Source organism: Drosophila mauritiana, chromosome 3R (genome assembly GCF_004382145.1).
Source record: "Drosophila mauritiana strain mau12 chromosome 3R, ASM438214v1, whole genome shotgun sequence".
NCBI classification, from domain to species: Eukaryota; Metazoa; Arthropoda; class Insecta; order Diptera; family Drosophilidae; genus Drosophila; species Drosophila mauritiana.
This window is the reverse complement of record NC_046670.1, coordinates 24,805,923-24,822,676: the sequence shown is the minus strand read 5'-3', so window position 1 is coordinate 24,822,676 and position 16,754 is coordinate 24,805,923. Positions and strand designations below refer to the sequence as shown.

General features: G+C 49.1%; 7 protein-coding genes across 8 annotated transcripts; 4 read left to right on the top strand and 3 right to left on the bottom strand.

Annotated features, from left to right (window-relative positions):
• Positions 1-46: 46 nt before the first annotated feature.
• On the bottom strand, positions 47-3,577 carry LOC117144649 (116 kDa U5 small nuclear ribonucleoprotein component). The gene is made up of 7 exons (XM_033309947.1): positions 3,446-3,577; positions 3,198-3,319; positions 2,470-3,138; positions 2,320-2,411; positions 2,067-2,258; positions 512-2,014; positions 47-446 (listed from the first exon to the last, which is right to left on the bottom strand). The coding sequence occupies exons 2-7, from the start codon at positions 3,309-3,311 to the stop codon at positions 89-91; spliced, it is 2,928 nt and encodes a 975-aa protein (XP_033165838.1). The 5' UTR covers positions 3,312-3,319; positions 3,446-3,577; the 3' UTR covers positions 47-88.
• Positions 3,578-3,792: 215 nt separating this feature from the next.
• Positions 3,793-5,074, top strand: LOC117144655 (mucin-5AC-like). Its single transcript, XM_033309955.1, has one exon. The coding sequence runs from the start codon at positions 3,820-3,822 to the stop codon at positions 4,969-4,971; it is 1,152 nt and encodes a 383-aa protein (XP_033165846.1). The 5' UTR covers positions 3,793-3,819; the 3' UTR covers positions 4,972-5,074.
• A 45-nt stretch (positions 5,075-5,119) lies between these two features.
• Positions 5,120-6,205, top strand: LOC117144654. Its single transcript, XM_033309954.1, has 2 exons — positions 5,120-5,295; positions 5,354-6,205. Exons 1-2 carry the CDS (start codon positions 5,198-5,200, stop codon positions 6,186-6,188), a joined length of 933 nt encoding a protein of 310 aa, XP_033165845.1. The 5' UTR covers positions 5,120-5,197; the 3' UTR covers positions 6,189-6,205.
• Positions 6,206-6,252: 47 nt separating this feature from the next.
• LOC117144656 (mitochondrial transcription rescue factor 1) lies at positions 6,253-7,035 on the top strand. The gene is made up of 3 exons (XM_033309956.1): positions 6,253-6,570; positions 6,632-6,704; positions 6,757-7,035. Exons 1-3 carry the CDS (start codon positions 6,278-6,280, stop codon positions 6,958-6,960), a joined length of 570 nt encoding a protein of 189 aa, XP_033165847.1. The 5' UTR covers positions 6,253-6,277; the 3' UTR covers positions 6,961-7,035.
• Positions 7,036-7,075: 40 nt separating this feature from the next.
• LOC117144651 (neprilysin-2) lies at positions 7,076-9,633 on the bottom strand. The gene is made up of 2 exons (XM_033309950.1): positions 8,233-9,633; positions 7,076-8,167 (listed from the first exon to the last, which is right to left on the bottom strand). The coding sequence occupies exons 1-2, from the start codon at positions 9,505-9,507 to the stop codon at positions 7,160-7,162; spliced, it is 2,283 nt and encodes a 760-aa protein (XP_033165841.1). The 5' UTR covers positions 9,508-9,633; the 3' UTR covers positions 7,076-7,159.
• A 635-nt stretch (positions 9,634-10,268) lies between these two features.
• LOC117144653 (uncharacterized protein CG4951) lies at positions 10,269-12,372 on the top strand. 2 transcript variants are annotated; one of them, XM_033309953.1, is made up of 7 exons: positions 10,269-10,383; positions 10,439-10,884; positions 11,071-11,244; positions 11,327-11,419; positions 11,482-11,649; positions 11,721-11,928; positions 11,987-12,372. In XM_033309953.1, exons 1-7 carry the CDS (start codon positions 10,333-10,335, stop codon positions 12,158-12,160), a joined length of 1,314 nt encoding a protein of 437 aa, XP_033165844.1. In that variant the 5' UTR covers positions 10,269-10,332; the 3' UTR covers positions 12,161-12,372. The 2 variants fall into 2 exon arrangements, with proteins under 2 accessions (XP_033165844.1, XP_033165843.1); XM_033309952.1 differs by having other exon boundaries at positions 11,071-11,268.
• On the bottom strand, positions 12,270-15,693 carry LOC117144650 (endoplasmin). Its single transcript, XM_033309949.1, has 5 exons — positions 15,519-15,693; positions 15,351-15,440; positions 15,160-15,242; positions 13,820-15,072; positions 12,270-13,492 (listed from the first exon to the last, which is right to left on the bottom strand). The coding sequence occupies exons 1-5, from the start codon at positions 15,556-15,558 to the stop codon at positions 12,595-12,597; spliced, it is 2,364 nt and encodes a 787-aa protein (XP_033165840.1). The 5' UTR covers positions 15,559-15,693; the 3' UTR covers positions 12,270-12,594.
• Positions 15,694-16,754: the final 1,061 nt, after the last annotated feature.

Genomic DNA, 16,754 nt, shown 5'->3' with positions numbered 1-16,754 from the left:
AAAAAAACACGATTCTCTTTAAAGTTCGCAATTGAAATTCGGAAAGTATGTCTAAATGTTTTATTTATTTTTCCTGATTTGTGGGAGTCTAAAGGGGATAGTTGACCAGCACGTCCTGGCGCGCCAGCTCCAGCAACATGGGATCGTCGAAGAATTTGTTGATGGACACGTCCTCGGACAGACCCTTCCTGCGGCGCGTCTTGATCATAAACTCTCGGGCCAAATGGGACGCTTGCTGCGGCTCCAGAGGCCGGATTATGATGCTCTTGTCCAGGGGATCGCCAGGCACTATCTGCCAGTGATGGAACACCGAAAGGCAGAAGGCCTGGCCCTGGGTGTGCGTGCGGAGATCCGTCTCAAATCCAAAGGAATCAATGGCGGGTATGAAGGCTTTGATCGTATAGATGGGAGAACCCGACACGGGAGCATCCTGCGTTACGTGGCCTCTGCAAAATAGATTATATACAATTTAAAGTCATTCTCTTAAGGAAGCATAAACAGCAGAACTTACCTGCGCCTAGCCAGCACAGTATAAACAGCGGATACACAATCTGCCGGCGCCTGAACCTCCACAAACAGATACGGTTCCATCAGACGTGGGGTGGCCATCAAAAACGCCGAGTATGCCACTCGACGGGCTGTTGGAATGATCTGTCCACCGCCTCGATGCAACGCCTCGTTGGCGATGACGCCATCGAGAATCTTAAACTTGACATTACGGATTGGCTCCTCGCACAGCGGTCCTTCTCTCGTTCCCCATTGGAAGCCCTGCACAATCGAATCCTTAACCGCGGTCAGCAGGTTCTTGTCCACTTCCGAGGGCAGGGTGTCGTCGACCAGGATATTGGGACCCGTGGAGTCAGGACCGAAGGCCCAAATGGAACGCGCCGCAAGCAGATCCCAATCGTAGTTGACCTGGAAGAACTCGCCGATGCGCTTTTTGTTCCAGTTTATGCAGACGGTTCCGTTCTCAATGTCCTCGGCCAGTCCCTTCTCCAGTGGCTCCGAGATCATGGTTATTTTGTTTTTCTTATTCGGCGTCTCGGCAAAACATTTCAGCGAACTCGTTTCCACAACTGTTTCGCAGAAAGCCACCACAGGATCCGCCACTTTGATGTCAATCTCCGAGTACATCTTACGCAGATCGTGCATGACACAATCCAAGTACAGCTCGCCAGTGCCCAGAATAACATGCTCGCCGGATTCTTCAACTCGAGTCGAGAGGAGTGGATAGGATTTGTTCACCTTGCGGAGGCCATCCAACATCTTGGGAAGCTCGGATGGATTCACTGGCTCCACAGCAATCTTGATAATGCTCTGGGTGTTGAACTTCAGTGGCCGGAATATGTAGAGGTCTTCTGGAACATTGATATCCACAATGGTGGAGGTCTTGACGATACACTGATCGATGCCTTCGATGAGCACCCAATTTCCGGCGGGTACTCGATTTAACTCCACCTTGTATCGAGACTCAAATACCCACAGACGACCCACTTGCAGAATGCGAGAGTCCTCCTCATCCTGCAGGGTGTAGTTCTCTCCCAGGACACGCACCTCCTGGCCAGCGTGTAGGGTACCAGATACAATTCTCGCCAGCACTTGGAAGAAGGTACAGTCATCGTTGGGATACATCTTGGAGCTGTGCACCATCAGAGTGCCGTATTGGTTGCATGAAATCATATCCCGGTAAATGTCACCCTCTTTGGGTCCAGTGTAAATGTGGTCCACCTTGCGCTTGGCATTTTCCAGTGGGGATTTAATGTGCTCCACGCACATGTCCACAAAGCCGCTGCAGTCGCCCATGAAGCGGTTACAGACGAGACGCAGCAGTGGTCTTATGTTGGACTTCATCTCCTCCTTGGAGACGCGCACATTTAGCTCGGCCAGAGTGTCCGACAAAGTGGTGTCCACATCGCCAACCACCTGGGCTATCAGCTTGTACATGGGCTCCAAAATGAACTCCACAAAGCTGCGCTGTGCCGAATTGTGTGGCTGCTTCTTCGAAAACTTGCGCCTATGAAAATACTCTGATTAGCAAATGATTTGGATCCTGGGGCATCACTTACGTTTTACTGTTGAAGTACATGTCGCCCCAGAGCCGCTTGGCAAAGTCCAGGTAAGCCACTCCCTCATAGGTGTCTGCATACAGCTTGGCAAAGGATTTCAGAGTGAAACAAAAGCCATACAACGAGCTGGCGAAGCACACGTTGCCCAGGATGGGCGAAACTAAGAGATTGTCATCTGGAGCGCCATAGGTGCTGCAAGAATATTACACATTAGTAAAATCATTAAAGTGTTAAGTATGAAGCACTTAATCACCTCAGCAGCCCATTGACTTCCTCCACAATGTGTTTCAGCTTAAAGTAGGCGTCCTGGGGCGGCAATTTTAGCTCCAGGATGAGGCGATCAATCTGCAAGTCAGAGAAAACCATTAGAAAGTTTAGTGTCACCATAAGGCCAAACTCTCACCTTGTTTATGCAAACGGTGATGGCCTGGCGCTCTTGCACCGCGTGCTTGAGCAGCCGCTCCGTGTTCAGCATGACGCCCTCGGCGGCATCTATGAACAGCACGACACCATCGCTCATTCGCATGGCGGCGGTGGCCTCGTCCGAGAAGTTGACATGCCCCGGGGTGTCGAAGATGTTCAGCAAGTAGCTCTTCTGCTTGACATCCTGCAGGACAAGTGTGACCGGCGTGGCCTTGATGCTGCAGCCGCGTTCCTGTTCCGTGAACAGGGTGTCCGTGTAGCGCAGCTGGCGCTCCTCCATGGTCTCAAACTGCGGATGCGTCTGCCGGATGAGGCAATCGACAAAGGTGGTCTTGCCGTGGTGCAAGTGGCCAACCAAAGCCACGTTGCGAATGAGCGGCGGAGTGTCCATGAGATCGGCCATGAACTCCATGTCGTAGGTGGTCTCCTGCATGTCCTGCTCCTTGATCTGGAACTTCAGCTTCTTCACCGGCTCTATGAGCGGCTTGTCCAGCGGCTGGGCGTCCTCCTCTTGGACAATGGTCTCCACATCCGGGCCGTAAACCTCAACTGCTGACGGATAGTATCGTTTATCCTCGTGCAAAACCACGGCGGTCACCTCCTTGTCCTCGTCCTCCTGCGGCTCCACCTCGTCCTCGTCCATGGCGTCCTTTAAATGAAAAACCATAGATTAATCATAATTTTTATTGTTTTTTTGCACGTTTATACCTCTGGATCATCCTGTACATCGGGTTGCCCGTAAATACTTTGGTCATCTTCCTCGTCGCTGTCTAGATCGGGGCCAATATAGTTGCCAAACTCATCGTACAAATCGGAATCCATGGTTTTTCCTAAAATATATAAATATTTTATTATTTTCATTCAAAATTTGCCGGTGGCGTCCTAGAAAATTTAAAACTTTCGCGTTGCCTCCAAACTTATGCTAATCTTTGTTTTTGTTGTTTTTACCGACTTACCAATTGTTACACCACTTTCTGATTCCTAAATTTTTCTTTAAAACGTAAGAAAACTGCAAATAAACTAATTATTCACAATTTTTACACAAAAACGCGGACTGCAAACACGCTGTTCTTCTTCTTCACCGAAAAACAATCAGCTGTTAAAAAAACCGGCATTACCAACGGCATTGCCAGCACAAATAAAGTAAGCGCATGCAGCCCTGGCGGCAACATTTGAATTTTCCAGTTCATTAAGGCTAATTAACGTTTTTGCCAAGCAAGCAGGTAGCTGAAATACGCATAAAAACGTAGGTAGACCCTTGCGTTTATATTGCACTGCAGTCGCCAAAGGTAATTAGTCGAAAGTGTCAACCGAAGGCATCAGCATCATTATGAAAAAATTCTGTTTGCTTCTTCTGATGGCGCATTTTGTGACCTCAAGCCGAAATTTAAACGATATTCTCGGTCGCGAGGAGTGGATAAGCATAGCAAAGAAGTATATCAAGAACCACAAGCCCTACAAAGCCAAAATCTACGTACCCTACAAGCCGCGCATCGTAAATTTCACCAATCCATTTGATGGAGATTTTTGGGACACAACCACGGTGGCCACAAATGCAGAATCTACCACCAATCCGCAGGAGACTACTGACTACTTTACTGGTGAAGCATCAACTACTACGGAGAAATATGCCACTGAGGAATATACAACTTCTGCGGCGGACTATTCAACCACCGAATCTAGCTATGTAACTTCAACCACGGATATTTTGTATTCCACTACAGCAGCTTGGCCGGAAGTCACCAGCACAGAAGCTATAGATGCCACAGAATCAGTAGCCGTATATTCCACAACAGAAGGTTCTACAGAAGATTCAACTACAGAAACCAATCCAGACAGTACTGAATATGCTGAATCAACATTAATCTATCCAGATTTAACTACAGGATGGCAAGAAACTACTACAGAAACTATTCAGAGCTCTACAGGATTGCAGGAATCAACAACTACAGAAACTATTCCAAGTACTACGGGATGGCCGGAGTCAACGACAACTTTAGGTTCTGAATTTTCAGAGAAAGAACTAATGAAAACTACCACAGAAATAGAAATCAATTCAAGCACTACTGAATTGCCGGAATCAACGACGGAATCTGCTGATTCTACCACAGAGCCGAACGAATCCACGTTTGCATTATCCACAGATCAAACTACAACTGAAACAGCAGAAACTTCAACAGAAGGATTGTTTTCAACCACAGAAGCCCAAGAATATACTACATCCTTGCTGGAAATCATTGCCACGACTCCGGGCGTGGAAACTACCACGTCGTATCTGGACACCGTGATTGACAGCACCCAGGAGGAAAGTTCTACATTATCAACACCATTTGGATTTAATTTAACAACAACGGAAATAATAGAAACTCAAGTAGAAACTACAACACCAAGGCAATTGAATTTCGTCGAAGATTACGTTCGCCAGAGACCGAGAAAATTGAAGTACTCTTCGGACACGGAGCCGGAACTTTACTGGTACTGAAAATGATTACAAATAAAAATTAAGAGTTTGAAAATAAGCATAATAAAAAATGATTGGAAGCAAATATTAAGAGAGTTTGAATTTAAATAAAAACAATTGCCAACGCGACATAAGCTATGGTTTATTTTAAGTTAAGAAAAGCGGTCACACTGGCCAAAAGCCAAACACATTTTTGTTTGATATTTCGGCAGAACTTTGCCATTTTTTATTAATTTATAGCGTAAATATGAGTTTATCCAGTATAAAACAGAAAGAAGTGAAGGGCAAAAAGAAAGTACTGCCCAAACTGCGCAATATTCTGGCCAATCCTTACAAACAGCACAGGTAGGGCAGGCAGAAACCAATAAAAGCGGAATCAACAGGTTGTTTCTCTTGATTTTAGCCCTGTTTTATCGGAGCAGGAAGTGCAGCAGTTTCGCCAGATACTGCAGAATGCAATTAAAAGCAGCGACGGAGAGACCAAATCGTTTGCCACTCGATTTGGCATACATCTCGGCCTGGAGAGCTCCTTGCGCGCCATAAACTCGCGGCGTTTCTCCTGCCTATTGATTTCCTTGAGCCTGCGACCAACTCACCTCATGCGTTTAATGGCCACCAGTGCATCAGTCAAGATGCCCACGGCACCCATTTACGCGCAGCCAAAACTGGAGGAGCTTACCCAGGAAATCTTTGGAGTAAGGGCGCTTGCCTTGGCCTTGCCCTTAGATATGAAAGCTATAAGCGAGGACTTGGAACAGTGGATTACTGCCCGGAACAGAACACCTACACCTGCCAAGAAGATAGCCCCGAAAACGCACAAGAAACCCAAGAAGAAACCCGAAATAATCCAACCAGCCGAAGAGGAAAAAAAGGCGCAGCTCCCAGTGGCTGAAAAGAAGGATTGGGGTGATGATTTCATATCCTGCTTCTCGGACGAACCCTCTGTAAAGTTGGACCGCGTGGATGTCCAGGTAGAGACCAGAAAACTGGGCAATGCCCTCAGTAATTTGGCCATGAAAGCCAAAAGCAAAAAGCCGGTAGCAGATGTCAAAAATAACCCAGTTAAAAAGGAGAAGTCGCCCAGTCCAGAGCCCATGGAAGTGGAGGTGGAGCCAGATGATGATGATTTTCTGCCTGCAGATCTGCACAACTATCGCCCTCTTACTGTCCACCAAGTGCGTCCTAATCCCGACAAGAAACCCAAAAAGAAACGAAACAAAAAGTCAACCAAGTCCTAGAGATGGTTGGCAACGCCAACGCAACAGCTGTAGTTTTTAGGTTATGTTATTCAGTTTGTTATCGTAATTGTTAAGGCGCCGCACACAAAATGCTCCGGACTTTTCGTCAAATAGCCCGACTAGGAAGATCCCTAAAGACGCCAATACCAACTAGATTTCTGCCCAAACTCCCAACCACCTTAGAGCTGCAGGCTCCTGTGCACACCAGTGTTTCCACGTGGAAGTACGACAAGAAATCCTCGCGAGCATCGGATGACTTGGACAGCGACGACGAGGATGATGAGGATTTCAAGGACGAAAGGGACTCCAAGGTGGTCAAGACCAAGGTGAACTCACTGCGCGCCGATCTCCTCCTGAAAGCTGGCCTGGGCATGGCAAGAAAGTAAGAAACAGCCGAAGATTCCCAAAATTTCCCAATAACCATGATGTCTTGCCTCCCACAGCAAAGTGGAACTGAATTTCTACGAGAGCAAGATACGCGTCAATGGAAAGAAGCTGCCCAAAAAGAGTGTCCAGGTAAGGAGTCCATATATAGGTAGAATTCAATCTTATGATTTACCATTGACAGCTGGAAGTCGGCGATGATATCGACGTAATCCGAGGCTTTAGTCAATCGAATCCTTCCCACCTGGTCGTGGCCCGCGTCTCAATCCTCTCCGTCAGCGAACGCGAGGAAGGACTCAGCGTGCACCTGAGGCGCTACAAATCCCTGCTGGTCGAGAATTACCGGGGACCCAACGCCTTCAAATCCTCGGAGCACGTTGCTCATTAAAACCAATTAGAAATAAAGGGTGCTACTATTAAGAGTAAATGGATAAAGTCGAGTGAGTTAACTCAATACCAGAAATGTGTAAGACAACTCAGCTATTTTAAACTATATCGTCGATTTGGATTATTTTTACTGAATTATTTTATTTTGTAGTTGAACATCTAGAGTATTTTACATCTTTACCTTTATATGCGACTTATGGTTACCACATCCGACAACTTTCAGCCTTTGGATGCATGGGACTGCCCAGTGGGCACTTGTAGACCTCAGCAAAATCGTCGTTGTTGGAAACGACACCCAGCACCCGGTACTTGTCGATGGTGTGCGCGCCGGTGAGCTCCTCCCAGTAGTGCTCCGGCTCGTAGTCGGCGCACCACAGCTGCGCGAATCCCACAAAGAAGAGCTGCTCCGGCGACAGGTCGAGGCCGGGCATCTGCTCGTTCTTGGGGGACAACGTCTCCCCATCCGCTCCACTTCTTTGCAGCTGCTTCATGTGGTTTCGATAACCGGCGAGTGCGGCCCTCAAGCCACCGGCGTCCGCTATGTTCTCGTCCCTTGTCTCGTTGCCGCGAATCGTCTGGTTGATTTCCGGTATCAAATATTGGTTGAAGTAATCCACATAGCACTGCGCCCGTTCCTGGAACACCGCCTCCGACTTTCCGGACCACCAGTCGCGAATCTCGCCGGCGCTGTCGTAACTGGAGCCCTCCGTATCGAAGCCGTGGGTCAACTCGTGACCTATCAGATAGCCAATGGTGCCGAACTTCAAGGAATCGGGCCATGATCGATGGTACGCAGGCGGATGCAGGATTCCCGCCATTACGTACACCGAGTTATCCAGATTGTAGTAGAACGCGTTCACCTGCATCCCCACCAGTAGTGTCAGCGGCTTTGTGTCCTTGGGCAGCTTGTCAGCGTGAAGGCCAGCGTAGCGATTAAGATAGGTGCCCAGAACTCGCAGATTGATCAAACTCTGGGCATAGCTGCCTTCAACAATGGTCAGATTGTTGATCTCGCGGATTAGAGTGTCCGAAAGCTCTTCGTTTTTGTAGCTCCCGATCACTGGCGTGATGCCGGCCTCCTTGCTCAGAGCCTCTGCCCGCGTCTCCGCGTCCAACCACTCCACACTCGCGAGTATCTGTCGCTGGGCCTTTCGCATTTTGTTCACTATGTCAGAGATCTCCGAGTGCTTCTCGTCGGTGAAGTGCTCCTGCAAAAGTTAATTGATATCAATTGAAAAGCTAAGCATCACACATTCACAGCATCCAAACTTACCGCCATGTAGAGCCTGTTGAAGAGTTGTGGCAGCGTCAGCTGGACGATCATCAGGCAGTTAACCTTTTGGTCCTCGGGCTGCTTGGGCTCCTTCAGCTTGTCGTCCATGCGGTAGAGAAGCCGCATGGCTAGATAGTTGGCCACCGCCTCCGCATGCTTGGCGCACACCTTGTCGAGCTCCACATAGTAAAAGTCGCAGAATTCGCCACCGGACGAGCCGTTGTAGAAGTCTATCCCATTCCAGGCTATCTCATAGTAGCTCCTCCACTGCCCAAATGGTGGCACCTCCCTAATCTCACTCAACCAATCGCACTTATCCTTATCGCTCTCGAACTTATCCTCAATGCTGAGCGCATCGCGCCAAAACGCAAAGACGCCATCGATCACGGCGGAGATTTCATCATCGGTGAGATTGTACTCCTTCAGGTAGCCGCGCATGCGATGCTCGTTGAGCTGGTAGGCCCGCGAGCTTGTGTTGGTAACGTGGTCGGTGTGGACGATGTGGTCAAAGCCCAGCTCGGGCAGCTTGAAGTACGGATTGAAGGGATGCTGGGGCAGAATTTCTTCGTGGATCAGACTGCGAATGCCGTAGTTGCTGAGATGGGCGCTCATGTTGAACCAACTGAAGCTGGAGGCGTTCCAGGCCTCTCTGTCGACGGCGGGAAAACCACCCAGCGACCTGATAAGCGAAAGATAAGCGGGATCGGCAGCTGGTCGCGGAAAGAGCTCGGCCGCCAGGCAGGAATTGTAGAAGCGTTGTGCAACGAGCAGCTCGGCCGACACATTCAGCGCCTCCGCCAACTGTGTCCTGGTCAGCAGCTGCTCCGTCACGTCCATCAGTGTGTAGCTGATGTCCAGGATATTGCTCCGCCTATGGGGCGATTGCCGCGGCGCTTTCACGTGCTTCCAGTTGCCGCACGCGAACTCGTAGAAGTCGTCGCACGGATCGACGCTGAAGTTCATGTAGGACTTCATCATGGCGCCATGGGATCGCAGGTAGTCGGTCGTCTCATCCGTAATCGCGTTCTCACGGGACTCATCACCAACACTCCGGGCCTCACAGTGCCTCGAAGCCACGCAGATCAGGATGCCAGCCAGCAGTCGGAAGTAGCTCGAGATTGAGAACATATTGGCCCGATTCGCAGGGCACACACGCAGTTTGTATAATATAATCAAGTAGTGCGGCCAGTGATCGATCGACGGATTATTTGGAAAACCCAACCAGCTCGACTGCCTAATCCGGAACGCGATTGAGAACTGAGCAAGCAGCAGCATCTCTCCGATCCCATCGGCGTGTGCTTTTTTTCGCAATCATGTCGACCAGCAGCACTGGACAACAGAGATTATAATGAAGGCATCACTATGACGTCGTTCCGCACACTTTCACCATCTTTGCTGCGCATTCTAAGCCACTGCTTTGAATAATATTAAGGAGGTCATGGGCAGCCAAGCTATCTCTCCACCCAACTTAGTATTAAGGTAACCACTTTCTCAGAATGGGAACGATTTTGCTGCACTGTGTAGTCCGGCTGTTCTCTTGGCGAGACTTGACCTAAGCCACACGCTTGTGTTGATAAGGATTTGTAAGTTCTGGGAGATTCATTGATAGCGCCCCTCATTCATTCAGAGTAAAAACATTTCTCATTTTCTGTTTCAAAATCTCATCGTCACTTGTGTCACACACTTACACATCAGCGTTCTGAACTTTTGTCCTAATTAACTTAACACTTTTGTATCTATGTTGTTTTATTTTTAAAGAAATTTATATATCAGGTGGATTCTTAATCCGTTCATTATGCATAATTACTATTTTTATACTTTCCTATAGAGATCTGTGTGGTAAAACGTAAAAGTATTGCTTGCAACGTTCCAAAAAACATTTTCAGTTTTCTCCTCATAATGAATATTTATGAAACTTAAACACCTCATCCATTGTATTCAGTTTAAATTGAAACTTTTTGCCGCCCAAAAGTCGATAAAAAAATACAATCGATAGACAACCGAAGCGCAAGAAGTGTGCCCAGAGATCCGACTTGAACTTTTGTTGTTGTGCCTGCCAGCGGCTACGGTCACATCAGGACCCATAGTAATTTTATAAAAATGTCGTTTTCCGCCATTGGTGATTGCCAACTAATTTCGCAATTATACCAGGTGAAAGCCACTGAAAGGTGTGATCCGCCATGTCCTAAAGCTGCTCCCATTTCAGTACAAGAAGCATCGCGTCGTCTGCAGCGCCAAAGTGCTGCCGACACCTGTGACCCATTTTGAGCGGGAATCAAAGAATGATTTCCATTGGATGACCGCGGATCGCTGGAGCCGGATTGAGTGTGGTCTGTGGCGCCTGTTCGAGAACCTGAAGCAGTGGCAGGATGCCTACCAGCTGGACACCGAGCTCATTATCGATCACATCATCGTGCGCGTCCAGGCGATCGATAAGTCGCATCCTGCTACGCTCACCCTACTGGCCGGTACGGAGTCCAGCTCCAAGGATCTCTGCCTGGACCTACAGCTGCAATACATCACGCAAGAGGACACCACCATTGTCGGCGTCATACCCGCCAATCGCAAGCTTGCCACGGAAGCAGAAACCAATGGCACCAGACCCGCATCCCGCAAGAACCGCGTAGCAAACTCAGGATCCAAGCCAAAAACGTTAGTACGTTACGTTAGTTAGTCCCAAATACCTTATAACTTTGAAACCTTTGAGGAACCGGCTATAGGCTTGAATTGCGTGTTTATTGATGCCAATGGCTGTGAACCACCTTTGCACTTTTCACATTTTATGTACCGAAGTTGAATGCATTTTAATGTTTTCTCCACTGCATGATTCCCCTCCAGCACACAATCGAAGCCCAAGCACATAGACGCCGACGACGAGGATGACAAGAGCTCCACCACGGCCAGCCAACCAACCAAGATCAAGAGCGAGCGCAGGTCCATTTCCCAGGGAGGCGAAAAGGATAAGGCTTCTTCCAGCAGCCCCAGTTCCTCGCAGCACAGCAACCGCATGAAGCGATCGCACAGTCCATCACAGCAGTGAGTTAGGCGGAGGCTAGGATGTGAGGGAAGTAAGAGCCCATTGATCTATTCGCAGGAATTCCAGAGCCAGTTCCGTTGAGCCCAAGCCTGCACGCCGCTCCGGCCGATCGCCCATACGTCCGAGTCGATTCAAAAACTTCGTAGTTGGGTAAGCCACAGAAATATGGTGCTTTAGCGATCATTCATCATTTTCCTGGCTGCCACTTTCAGCGAGACCAGGGGCGGCAAGAGCAGAGGACCCAAGCCCAAGATGAAACGCGTATCGCCAGTGCCGGCCAAGGATTTCAAGGTGGAGCAGATGGACGGAGCGCGGTTCGATGCGCTGCAGCAGCTGGACAGCATGCTGGACATGCCCAAGCCGCGCGAGGTTAAGATTTTGTAAGTGACTCGAGATGAAAATAAAGCGAACACGAAAGTGCCTTCAACTTGCGTTCTTTTGATTGGCTCAGACTCTTGGAAAAAATGGGCGAGGACGAAGTGCTGAATACCTTCGAGAGCTATCGCAGTGACTTCGATAAGCTGTTCAAGGAGCGCGAGTTCAAGCCGCGCACCAGTCACTACATGAACATTGCCCACATGGACATAATGGACATACTGAGCAAGAGCATTCACCAGCAGATGCTCAAGAAACTGGGCGAGGTCTACAGCAGTCGAAGCGTAAGTTTGGGGCGACCTAAAGTGTCATGTATCCATCCTAACACTTCCCGATTACCAGAACCACACGGCGCTGCTGGTGAACGGACTGCTCCCGCTGTGGATAGTGCGCCTCTTTATGGACACGTACACGCTGTCCCACTCGGAGGCCGTGCAGCAGATCCGCGACCAGATGAAGTACAACACCTACTTGAAGGCCCTGAACGATGAGCCGCTGAGTTCCGATCTTGACTGATCGAGCACTCAATTCACTTCGTTATCATTTGTATTCAATAGAAAAATTTTTTTGTATCCGATTGCGGAACTTTTTCATTGCGCGCCATACTAAATGGTAGTTGTTTTAGTTTTAAGTTCATTTGTCTTTATTTATTTTAATTGGAATCCGTTGTGTACTAAGCATATTACATTGTATAAATACATAATTCACTTGCTTTCGAAAAAAGAAAACGCTTGAGCAACCGAGTGTGCTGGCTGTAATGGTGGAGTGCTCTCTGGGCGACTGGCGGTGATGACGGCGTGGGCGAAGGACTACGAAATTATTTTACTTAGAATCTAGCGTGTAATGTTGATGGAGCGCCCGTCCGGCCACCCGGTGGCTGTTTGAAACTCAGTCTGAACTTCACACTCTTATGTACAATCTATGTGGACAAGTGGGTGAGGTGAAGTAGTTTACAGCTCGTCGTGCTGCTGCTCCTCCTCCTCATCGTCGGCGTTGCCGCTATCCTGGCTGCCGGTGGCGGTCTCCTCGGCGTCATCCTCCTCGTCCTCGTCGATCTCCACCTGCTCGTCCTGGGAGACACCCAAGGTCTGGCGCATCATCTGCTCAATACTGTCGGCGAACTGCGAAGTCTCCTGGAGCATGTATCCAGACCGCAGGGTGGCGGTGCGGAACATCATCACAGCCATGTCCTTGGCGGTGTCATCGGCCTCGTCGGCCTCCACGCGGCGCAGCAGCTCGCGCATCAGCGGATGCCTGGGATTGATCTCGAGCGTTTTCTTCTGGTTGAGGTAGTAGGTTCGCTGAGGATCGTCGGACTTCTGGTGGGCGTTGGACATGGCCAGACGCTCCATGTTGCCGGTCCAGCCGAAGACGCCGGCCACGAGGGCGCATGGCGAGTTGCTCAGACGCTCGGAAACCTGGGCCTTGGAGATCTGATCCTTGAGTGCCACATCGTTCAGCCACTTGACCAGCGGCTCGAAGGTGCTCTTCAGCGACTCGAAGTTCTTCTTGCTCTTCTCGGACTCGTTCAGCTGGAATCCCTCCTTGGCCACGTTCTGGAACTTCTTGCCATCGAACTCGGGCAGCGCGGAGATGCAGTACTCGTCGACGGCCTCCACCAGATACAGCACCTCGTATCCCTTGCTCAGCAGACGCTCGACGAACGGCGACTTCTCGACCTCAGCGCGGTTGGCGCCAGCGATGTAGTAGATGTGCTCCTGCTTGGCCTTCATGCGCTCCTTGTACTCGGCCAGCGAGGTGACTCCCTTGCCGTTGGAGGTCTGGAAGCGGAGCAGCTTGGCGAGACGCGATCGGTTGCTGGGATCCTCCATCACGCCCAATTTGATGCTGCAATGAGTCAATTAAAATAATTAGGTCTTGATAAGCAACGAAAATCCAAGAATTCGATGTTATAGTTAATGGAAATGCTAATTTAACTAAAATAAAATATTTAAGTATAAACTTAACACGTCACCAGTGCCAATATTATAATACGTGGATTTCCTTATCTTATCTGCGCGGAATTCTTTAAAGCAACAAACTAAATATATTACTTTGTTGGCAAAAAATAATACACGTCACTATTCTCAATATTATAATGGATTCTGCGGAAATGCTTATCAGCAGTATCCATAAATAACTAATCATTCTTAATTCCTAGGAAGAAACACTTACTTGGTGGAGAACTCCTTCCAGAACTTCTCGTACGCCTCCTTGTCGATCTTCTTCAGCATATCGAGAACCTTGCGGACCAGCTTCTTCTTGATCACCTTGATGAGCTTGTGCTGCTGCAGGGTTTCGCGGGAAACGTTCAGGGGCAGATCATCGGAGTCGACGACGCCGCGAATGAAGCTCAAGTAGTTGGGCATCATGTCGTTGAACTCGTCGGTGATGAAGACACGGCGCACGTACAGCTTGATGTTGTCGGACTTGGTGCCGTAGCGATTGAAGGACTCCGATGGCTGCACCTTGGGCACGTAGAGCAAACTCTTGAAGGTCACCTCGCCCTCGGCGATGAAGTGCGTCTGGGTCAGGGGCTCGCTGGAGTCCTTGATCAGGCTCTTGTAGAAGCTAGTGTACTCATCCTCGGTCACTTCGGCGGGCTTGCGCGTCCAGATGGGCTTGCTGTCGTTAATCAGGGTCCAGTCCCAGGTGGTCTTCGAGACCTTTTTGGTCTTGGGCTTCTCATCGTCGGCCTCCTCGACCTTGGCGTCCTCATCCTCCACGTCATCCTCGGACTTCTCGGGCTTGGCCTCCTCCTCCACGGGCACCTCCTCCTCGACAGTCTTGCTGGACCACATGCGGATGGGGAAGTTGATGAACTGCGAGTACTTGCGGATGAGCTCGCGCACGGTGTCCTCCTCCAGGAAGTCCTGGGCTTCTTCCTTCAGGTACAGCGAGATGACGGATCCTCGCTTCAGAGTATCGCCACGGGGATCCTCGGTGATGCTGAAGCTGTTGGCGTCCGACTCCCAGATGTACTGCTTGTCGTCGTTGTGCTTGGTGGTCACCACCACACGATCGGCGACCAGGAAAGCGGAGTAGAAGCCCACACCGAACTGTCCAATCATGTCGTTCATATCGAGTCCCTCCGACTTGCTGGGATCTTGCATCTTGGCCAGGAAATCGGCAGTGCCGGACTTGGCGATGGTGCCCAGGTTATTGATCAGATCCTGGTGGGTCATGCCGATGCCCGAGTCCATGATGTGCAACGCCTTGTTCTCCTTGTCGGCCTTGATGCGGATGTGCAGCTCCGGATTGGTCTCCAGCTCCTTGCTGTTGGACAGCGCCAGTAGGCGGATCTTGTCGATGGCATCGGAGGCGTTGGAGATCAATTCACGCAGGAAGATCTCCTTGTTGCGGTACAGCGAGTTGATGATCAGCTTCATCATGCGGTTGACCTCCGTTTGGAAAGTGAACTTCTCCGCCTGCACACACAGACAAAAGACAAAGAAAAAAGGGAAAGGAAATCCCGGTCATACGTGTACCTTCCGAATGACCTGGCATGAACCCACCTTCTCGCGAATTTCCTTCAGCTGCGCCACGTTCAGACCGTCCAGCTGGATGGCCTCCTCCTCGCGCTTCAGGGTCTCGGCATCTGGGGATTGGGAATTGGGAAAAGGGGGCGGTTATCGTAACGCTGACGTGTACCAAACAAAACTCGCCCAACTCCTCGTCGTCGCGAGAGGGGGGCGTGTCTACGTACCGGTGCGGGAGCCCTCCTTGAAGGAGCCCAGATCCAGGTCGATGGTCTCCGTTGCGGCCTCCTCCTCATCGGCGGCTATCTGATTGACGCCTACCAAACGAGAATCAGACGCCAATTAATTAGGTTAAAACGCCGGTTCAATGCGGCGTGGCAAATGTGCACACTTACCTGCTAGGAGCAGCAGGCCCACCAGCAAAAAGTACTTCATGATCGTTGGTAGCTTAATTTACGGATCTCGAGCTATCGGTTCGTCCGGCGAAAGGCCACGTCACGAATAACAGATGCAATAAATTAGTCCGCACTTGCGTCGTCTGCTATGATTTTTTTTTACTGACGCCGACCAGCGGCTGGAAGGCCTTTAAATGCCTCACAGAGTGACCGTATTTCGGCGCTGGAACATTCTGAGCGCATTGGAAGGAAATACCAAGGGCTGCACTGGAAGTAAGATATATTAACAGCACAGAGCACGAAAATAGTGACAATATGGAATTATTTAATATGTTCATAAGTTAAATGTTTTCTTCTTTGACAGCTCAGACATTCATAGAATCTATTTGGGTTTTAGTTTACAACAGGATGCAGTGTCAATACTTTACTTTTAAGTATATTAAATATGATAATTTATAATTATCTGTAGTCTGCAAATGGAACACTTATGCCGGAAAATATATGATTTATATTTGGAAATAATTAGTATCTTTTCATGTGTACATCAACTAAGCTTTAAAATAATAAATTCTTTGGTCAGTTGCGCTACCACTTTGTGTATATAACATTTCTAAGCTACCAAAATTGATAACTGAGAACTTATTGATATAGCATTCATGAAATAAATATGAATTGAAATAAAATATAAATTCCTAACAAAGATCAAGGAATTCCATTTCGTTTTATTATATAACATATGATTTTGTACCGATCGGCTTATTTTACAAAGATAAGTTAAATATATTAATGGTGGTATTTTTATTTGCCACGGCGTTAAGGTTCGGCACCCACATGTGGGTGGACTTGGGCTGGTATTTTCACCCGAGCCATTTTGGTATTTTGCGACGTTCCCGCTGCGGTCACTCTGGGCACGAGGCTTGTTTATTGGGCGAAATTTAATGATTCGCTGTAATCATTCAACATTTGCGTGAGTTGCCAAACACCGACCCAGCCAAAATTCCGTTTCGGCCACAATCCGCCTACAACCGACTCGTATATATCCACAAAACAACCGACCCGCAGCCGCCACTCCAGCAGCAGCAGCTCAGCCGCGGGCAACTAAACCAGAAATCGCTTCCTCGCGTGAATCGTTGAATCGGGGAATCGTCTCTATGTCGTCTGCATGCTAGTCGTGCAACAGCAGTGTCAATTAGCAGTTTCGCATAAGACCACCTCACGCGTACACTCTGCACCACC

Excerpts from the sequence above, each read along its gene's own strand:
- LOC117144649 (XM_033309947.1), bottom strand. The coding sequence starts at position 3,311 with ATGGATTCCGATTTGTACGATGAGTTTGGCAACTATATTGGCCCCGAT. Across the intron at positions 3,139-3,197 it reads ATGTACAGGATGATCCAGAG|GACGCCATGGACGAGGACGA; the intron begins GTATAAACGTGC and ends TTTCATTTAAAG. Across the intron at positions 447-511 it reads ACTGTGCTGGCTAGGCGCAG|AGGCCACGTAACGCAGGATG; the intron begins GTAAGTTCTGCT and ends TCTATTTTGCAG.
- LOC117144655 (XM_033309955.1), top strand. The coding sequence starts at position 3,820 with ATGAAAAAATTCTGTTTGCTTCTTCTGATGGCGCATTTTGTGACCTCA.
- LOC117144654 (XM_033309954.1), top strand. The coding sequence starts at position 5,198 with ATGAGTTTATCCAGTATAAAACAGAAAGAAGTGAAGGGCAAAAAGAAA. Across the intron at positions 5,296-5,353 it reads AATCCTTACAAACAGCACAG|CCCTGTTTTATCGGAGCAGG; the intron begins GTAGGGCAGGCA and ends TCTTGATTTTAG.
- LOC117144656 (XM_033309956.1), top strand. The coding sequence starts at position 6,278 with ATGCTCCGGACTTTTCGTCAAATAGCCCGACTAGGAAGATCCCTAAAG. Across the intron at positions 6,571-6,631 it reads GGCCTGGGCATGGCAAGAAA|CAAAGTGGAACTGAATTTCT; the intron begins GTAAGAAACAGC and ends TGCCTCCCACAG. Across the intron at positions 6,705-6,756 it reads TGCCCAAAAAGAGTGTCCAG|CTGGAAGTCGGCGATGATAT; the intron begins GTAAGGAGTCCA and ends TACCATTGACAG.
- LOC117144651 (XM_033309950.1), bottom strand. The coding sequence starts at position 9,507 with ATGCTGCTGCTTGCTCAGTTCTCAATCGCGTTCCGGATTAGGCAGTCG. Across the intron at positions 8,168-8,232 it reads TCAACAGGCTCTACATGGCG|GAGCACTTCACCGACGAGAA; the intron begins GTAAGTTTGGAT and ends TAACTTTTGCAG.
- LOC117144653 (XM_033309952.1), top strand. The coding sequence starts at position 10,333 with ATGTCGTTTTCCGCCATTGGTGATTGCCAACTAATTTCGCAATTATAC. Across the intron at positions 10,384-10,438 it reads TAATTTCGCAATTATACCAG|TACAAGAAGCATCGCGTCGT; the intron begins GTGAAAGCCACT and ends CTCCCATTTCAG. Across the intron at positions 11,420-11,481 it reads TTCAAAAACTTCGTAGTTGG|CGAGACCAGGGGCGGCAAGA; the intron begins GTAAGCCACAGA and ends TGCCACTTTCAG.
- LOC117144650 (XM_033309949.1), bottom strand. The coding sequence starts at position 15,558 with ATGAAGTACTTTTTGCTGGTGGGCCTGCTGCTCCTAGCAG. Across the intron at positions 15,441-15,518 it reads GGGCCTGCTGCTCCTAGCAG|GCGTCAATCAGATAGCCGCC; the intron begins GTAAGTGTGCAC and ends CTCGTTTGGTAG. Across the intron at positions 15,243-15,350 it reads CAAGGAGGGCTCCCGCACCG|ATGCCGAGACCCTGAAGCGC; the intron begins GTACGTAGACAC and ends CCCAATCCCCAG.